General features: G+C 37.4%; 1 protein-coding gene across 1 annotated transcript; it reads right to left on the reverse strand.

Moving 5' to 3' along the window:
- Nucleotides 1–1,014: 1,014 nt before the first annotated feature.
- LOC149787180 (uncharacterized) lies at nucleotides 1,015–6,727 on the reverse strand. Its single transcript, XM_089977683.1, has one exon. The coding sequence runs from the start codon at nucleotides 6,254–6,256 to the stop codon at nucleotides 5,447–5,449; it is 810 nt and encodes a 269-aa protein (XP_089833809.1). The 5' UTR covers nucleotides 6,257–6,727; the 3' UTR covers nucleotides 1,015–5,446.
- Nucleotides 6,728–7,498: the final 771 nt, after the last annotated feature.

Genomic DNA, 7,498 nt, shown 5'->3' on the forward strand with positions numbered 1-7,498 from the left:
TATCCTAAACCAGTATGGTTAGAAAGTCTCATCTGATGCAACTGTAAGACTAGAGTGTTTTATCAAATACCAGTTGGTTAGAAAATCTCATCTGATGCAATTGTAAGACTAGGGTGTTTTATCAAATACCAGTATGGTTAGAAAGTCTCATCTGATGCAAGTGTAAGACTAGAATGTTTTATCGAACACCAGTATGGTTAGAAAGTCCTATACCAGTATTGTTAGAAAGTCTCATCTGATGCAAGTGTAAGACTAGGGTGTCTTATCATATACCAGTATGGTTAGAAAGTCTCATATGATGCAAGTGTGAGTCCAGTGTGTTTTATCCAATACCATTATGGTTAGAAAGTCTCATATGATGCAAGTGCGAGTCTAGTGTGTTTTATCCAATACCATTATGGTTAGAAAGTCTCATCTGATGCAAGTGTAAGACGAGGGTGTGTTATCCTAAACCAGTATGGTTAGAAAGTCTCATCTGATGCAAGTGCAAGTCTATTGTGTTTTATCCAATACCAGTATGGTTAGAAAGTCTCATATGATGCAAGTGTAAGACTAGAGTGTTTTATCAAATACCAGTATGGTTAGAAAGTCTCATCTGATGCAAGTGTAAGACTAGGGTGTTTTATCCTAAACCAGTATGGTTAGAAAGTCTCATCTGATGTAAGTGCAAGTCTATTGTGTTTTATCCAATACCAGTAGGGTTAGAAAGTCTCATATGATGCAAGTGCAAGTCTAGTGTGTTTTATCCAATACCAGTATGGTTGGAAAGTCTCATATGATGCAAGTGCGAGTCTAGTGTGTTTTATCCAATACCATTATGGTTAGAAAGTCTCATCTGATGCAAGTGCAAGTCTAGTGTGTTTTATCCAATACCAGTATGGTTAGAAAGTTTCATCTGATGCGAGTGTAAGAATAGGGTGTCTTATCCTATACTAGTATGGTTAGAAAGTCTCATCTGATGCAAGTGTAAGATTAGGGTGCTTTATCCTATACCAGTATGGTTAGAAAGTTTCATCTTATGCAAGTGTAAGACTAGGGTGGTTTATCCTTTACTAGTATAGTTAGAAGGTCTCATCTGATGCAAGTGTAAGACTAGGGTGTTTTATCCTAAACCAGTATGGTTAGAAAGTCTCATCTGATGCAACTGTAAGACTAGAGTGTTTTATCAAATACCAGTTGGTTAGAAAATCTCATCTGATGCAATTGTAAGACTAGGGTGTTTTATCAAATACCAGTATGGTTAGAAAGTCTCATCTGATGCAAGTGTAAGACTAGAATGTTTTATCGAACACCAGTATGGTTAGAAAGTCCTATACCAGTATTGTTAGAAAGTCTCATCTGATGCAAGTGTAAGACTAGGGTGTCTTATCATATACCAGTATGGTTAGAAAGTCTCATATGATGCAAGTGTGAGTCCAGTGTGTTTTATCCAATACCATTATGGTTAGAAAGTCTCATATGATGCAAGTGCGAGTCTAGTGTGTTTTATCCAATACCATTATGGTTAGAAAGTCTCATCTGATGCAAGTGTAAGACGAGGGTGTGTTATCCTAAACCAGTATGGTTAGAAAGTCTCATCTGATGCAAGTGCAAGTCCATTGTGTTTTATCCAATACCAGTATGGTTAGAAAGTCTCATATGATGCAAGTGTAAGACTAGAGTGTTTTATCAAATACCAGTATGGTTAGAAAGTCTCATCTGATGCAAGTGTAAGACTAGGGTGTTTTATCCTAAACCAGTATGGTTAGAAAGTCTCATCTGATGTAAGTGCAAGTCTATTGTGTTTTATCCAATACCAGTAGGGTTAGAAAGTCTCATATGATGCAAGTGCAAGTCTAGTGTGTTTTATCCAATACCAGTATGGTTGGAAAGTCTCATATGATGCAAGTGCGAGTCTAGTGTGTTTTATCCAATACCATTATGGTTAGAAAGTCTCATCTGATGCAAGTGCAAGTCTAGTGTGTTTTATCCAATACCAGTATGGTTAGAAAGTTTCATCTGATGCGAGTGTAAGAATAGGGTGTCTTATCCTATACTAGTATGGTTAGAAAGTCTCATCTGATGCAAGTGTAAGATTAGGGTGCTTTATCCTATACCAGTATGGTTAGAAAGTTTCATCTTATGCAAGTGTAAGACTAGGGTGTTTTATCCTAAACCAGTATGGTTAGAAAGTCTCATCTGATGCAACTGTAAGACTAGAGTGTTTTATCAAATACCAGTTGGTTAGAAAATCTCATCTGATGCAATTGTAAGACTAGGGTGTTTTATCAAATACCAGTATGGTTAGAAAGTCTCATCTGATGCAAGTGTAAGACTAGAATGTTTTATCGAACACCAGTATGGTTAGAAAGTCCTATACCAGTATTGTTAGAAAGTCTCATCTGATGCAAGTGTAAGACTAGGGTGTCTTATCATATACCAGTATGGTTAGAAAGTCTCATATGATGCAAGTGTGAGTCCAGTGTGTTTTATCCAATACCATTATGGTTAGAAAGTCTCATATGATGCAAGTGCGAGTCTAGTGTGTTTTATCCAATACCATTATGGTTAGAAAGTCTCATCTGATGCAAGTGTAAGACGAGGGTGTGTTATCCTAAACCAGTATGGTTAGAAAGTCTCATCTGATGCAAGTGCAAGTCTATTGTGTTTTATCCAATACCAGTATGGTTAGAAAGTCTCATATGATGCAAGTGTAAGACTAGAGTGTTTTATCAAATACCAGTATGGTTAGAAAGTCTCATCTGATGCAAGTGTAAGACTAGGGTGTTTTATCCTAAACCAGTATGGTTAGAAAGTCTCATCTGATGTAAGTGCAAGTCTATTGTGTTTTATCCAATACCAGTAGGGTTAGAAAGTCTCATATGATGCAAGTGCAAGTCTAGTGTGTTTTATCCAATACCAGTATGGTTGGAAAGTCTCATATGATGCAAGTGCGAGTCTAGTGTGTTTTATCCAATACCATTATGGTTAGAAAGTCTCATCTGATGCAAGTGCAAGTCTAGTGTGTTTTATCCAATACCAGTATGGTTAGAAAGTTTCATCTGATGCGAGTGTAAGAATAGGGTGTCTTATCCTATACTAGTATGGTTAGAAAGTCTCATCTGATGCAAGTGTAAGATTAGGGTGCTTTATCCTATACCAGTATGGTTAGAAAGTTTCATCTTATGCAAGTGTAAGACTAGGGTGGTTTATCCTTTACTAGTATGGTTAGAAGGTCTCATCTGATGCAAGTGTAAGACTAGGGTGTTTTATCCTAAACCAGTATGGTTAGAAAGTCTCATCTGATGCAACTGTAAGACTAGAGTGTTTTATCAAATACCAGTTGGTTAGAAAGTCTCATCTGATGCAATTGTAAGACTAGGGTGTTTTATCAAATACCAGTATGGTTAGAAAGTCTCATCTGATGCAAGTGTAAGACTAGAATGTTTTATCGAACACCAGTATGGTTAGAAAGTCCTATACCAGTATTGTTAGAAAGTCTCATCTGATGCAAGTGTAAGACTAGGGTGTCTTATCATATACCAGTATGGTTAGAAAGTCTCATATGATGCAAGTGTGAGTCTAGTGTGTTTTATCCAATACCATTATGGTTAGAAAGTCTCATATGATGCAAGTGCGAGTCTAGTGTGTTTTATCCAATACCATTATGGTTAGAAAGTCTCATCTGATGCAAGTGTAAGACGAGGGTGTGTTATCCTAAACCAGTATGGTTAGAAAGTCTCATCTGATGCAAGTGCAAGTCTATTGTGTTTTATCCAATACCAGTATGGTTAGAAAGTCTCATATGATGCAAGTGTAAGACTAGAGTGTTTTATCAAATACCAGTATGGTTAGAAAGTCTCATCTGATGCAAGTGTAAGACTAGGGTGTTTTATCCTAAACCAGTATGGTTAGAAAGTCTCATCTGATGTAAGTGCAAGTCTATTGTGTTTTATCCAATACCAGTAGGGTTAGAAAGTCTCATATGATGCAAGTGCAAGTCTAGTGTGTTTTATCCAATACCAGTATGGTTGGAAAGTCTCATATGATGCAAGTGCGAGTCTAGTGTGTTTTATCCAATACCATTATGGTTAGAAAGTCTCATCTGATGCAAGTGCAAGTCTAGTGTGTTTTATCCAATACCAGTATGGTTAGAAAGTTTCATCTGATGCGAGTGTAAGAATAGGGTGTCTTATCCTATACTAGTATGGTTAGAAAGTCTCATCTGATGCGAGTGTAAGAATAGGGTGTCTTATCCTATACTAGTATGGTTAGAAAGTCTCATCTGATGCAAGTGTAAGACTAGGGTGTTTTATCCTATACTAGTATGGTTAGAAAGTCTCATCTGATGCAAGTGTAAGACTAGGGTGTCTTATCAAATACCAGTATGGGTAGAAAGTCTCATCTGATGCAAGTGTAAGACTAGGGTGTTTTATCCTATACCAGTATGGGTAGAAAGTCTCATCTGATGCAAGTGTAAGACTAGGGTGTCTTATCAAATACCAGTATGGGTAGAAAGTCTCATCTGATGCAAGTGTAAGACTAGGGTGTCTTATCATATACCTGAATAAGATTATAAACTCTCAGCTTAAACAAGTATAAGACTTGGGTGTCTTACCCTATGCAAGACTAAGGTAAGAAGGTCTCATCTTGTAGAAGCATAAGACTAAGGTCTTGTATCATCTACCAGAATAAGATTAGAAATGATCTTCTTCAACCTTGGGTGTCTTATCCTATGCAAGAATAACGATAGAATGTCTCAACTTGAACAAGTTTAAGGCTAACAAATAACATGTATTCAAGTAGAGTGATCAACCCCCAGAATAATGTTAGAATGTCTCACCATATCATTTGAATGTCTCACCACATCGTTACAGTATGGATCTTGTACTATTTTTATACAACTGGTCATTTCAAATTGAAAAATGTCAAATTCCTTTAAATAATTAATTAATACCCTGCATAAAGGTGACTGAAACTCGAACCAGTCAGAAGAAGAAAAAAAACACTTGCAGAGATTACTTAACTGTCTGACTGTAGCTGGGGTGGAGTGTTATGAATCCTTTGTAGGTCCACCCATTAGGCTGACTTGCATGGTCAAGTACTTCAAAGGGGAACAACCCAATTCATGTTGAGGTTGGTAAATCAATGAGACACATGTTGAAAAGACAAAAGACTTTATCATTAATTGACTTACACAATATTTCTTTATTCAAATATAACCTATTAACATGAATCTGATACATATTGGGACATGCCGAGTCTATTAACCAGAGCAAACCCACACTATACCCAAAAAGTATAAAGCACACACAACACCACTGTGTACATACGAAGCTCTATTCTTAAAGCACACCTTTATGTATTAAAAGAAGGGCAAACAAGCTCTATCCAGTTAAGCACACAAATACTCCATTTTAATTGTCTTTCTAAAGTCTTTGCTAAACAATGTCCCACACATTTCATATTAATTGGGTTTGTCATCAGTGTGTGTTCTAAGGTGTCTTGATAAATGAGACTTGGTGCAAAAGGAAAGTCCACACATTCCACATTTGTATGGTTTCCCATCATTGTGTATCATCACGTGTGTAGACAAATTACTGCTCTGACTAAACCATTTTCCGCATATTTCACATTGAAAGGGTTTCTCACCAGTGTGTATTCTCGTGTGACTAGACAATTCACACGACTGGCTAAACAGTTTCCCACAAATTTCACACTTGTACGGTCTGCCAACACCGTGCATCCTCAGATGTGTCGATAAATGAGAGCCGTCTCTAAACACTCGTTCACAAATGTCACATTTATATGGCTTCTCACCAGTATGTATCCTCGCATGTACTTTCAAACTAGACCTCCGAGTGAAATTTTTTAAACATATTTCGCATTTGTATGGTTTTTCACCGGTGTGTATCCTTAAGTGAGTTGACAAATTACCCCTATTGCCAAACACCTTTCCACATATTCCACATTTGACCGGCTTATATTGGTTTTCACCAGTGTGTGTCTTCATGTGTGTTGACAAAAGAGAGCTGTATCGAATGCGTTTTCCACAAAATTCGCATTTGTATGGTTTCTCACCAGTGTGTATCCTCAAGTGAATTGAAAGACTATATTTACCTCTAAAAACTTTTCCACATATTTTACACTTGTATGGATCTTCACCAATATGTATCTTTAAGTGTTTGTGCAAATTTGAGCTGAGGCGAAACAATTTTCGACATATTCCACATTTGAATGGTTTATCACCTGAGCGCTTCCTCGCATGTTTTTCCATCCTTGTCTGAAAAAGTAAAATGCTGACAGTTTGCCGTCTTATGATTTAGTATGTTTTCTTTCACGTCACGATCGTATATATACATAAATACCCACGATGCAATGCGCACGCACTTTGCGTATCCATTTTGCTTTCCAAACGAACAGTTGTTAACATCACGTATATTCAAGATAAAACTCTGATTTAATCGTCCATAAGGATATTTACTTCATGGAAATATTACATAAATTGTGCTTGAAATTAAGTGCCTCAATAGCACAAAAGTAAAAATAAAATCGGAAGTTCCTTGGCTTATATCGAAAGAAAGAATCGTTCAATTTAACCGCAAACATGTAAATTGCTATATAAATAGAAATGCAGTCATTTGTGTCAAACATACATAGTGGCATTCTTTAAGGCAAATCGCGCATGGTGCGATGATGATGGCCTAAACGGGTTTGGCGCACCAAGACATTTGGCGCAACTGCCACGTCCGATAACACCCCACCCTCTCTCCAAACCGGGTGGGTACGCCGCTCTCGGTCCACAGGTGCTCGACGCGAGCTTGATGTTAAGAAAAAAATAATAATCTAAAGGAAAAAAATCATACAGAGTGACAAAAATACCCTAGATTACCCCCATGACCCGTTCTGACATAGGACCCTCTCTATCATAATATATAAGAGAGAAGATACGGAACTTCCAAATACTTCGCCGAAATATGATTGGTTCAAAAGGTTATTCTTATTATCATAGGAGCACGGAAGTGTCCACAAAGGAAAACTTCGCGAAAATCGCACGTTTCGGAGCCCGTAACTTCAGTTTGGTACAACGCAGAAAAGTCAATGATAGCTTGATGGATAGAAAAATATATCAGAAGTAAAACAAGCCATATAGTAAGGTCGCATGCCTTTAAAGATGGAAATAGCAGAAGGAAATCGAGGGTCATGGGTGGAGCGAAGTATTTGGAAGTTCCGTACCTTCTCTCATATATTATGATAGAGAGGGTCCTATGTCAGAACGGGTCATGGGGGTAATCTAGGGTATTTTTGTCACTCTGTATGATTTTTTTTCCTTTAGATTATTATTTTTTTCTTAACATCAAGCTCGCGTCGACCACCTGTGTCTCGGTCATGTCGACTTCATGGACAATTCAACCCCAATACGATTCTATCCCAGCCTAATTGTATGTATTTATGTTCGTTCATATGATAGTGCAACACAGTTAATGACCTAAGCAAGATAGACCGCTCCAGTGGCCTA

The sequence above is a fragment of the Sinohyriopsis cumingii genome, chromosome 12 (assembly GCF_028554795.1).
Source record: "Sinohyriopsis cumingii isolate HCF-2022 chromosome 12, ASM2855479v2, whole genome shotgun sequence".
Taxonomy (NCBI): Eukaryota; Metazoa; Mollusca; class Bivalvia; order Unionida; family Unionidae; genus Sinohyriopsis; species Sinohyriopsis cumingii.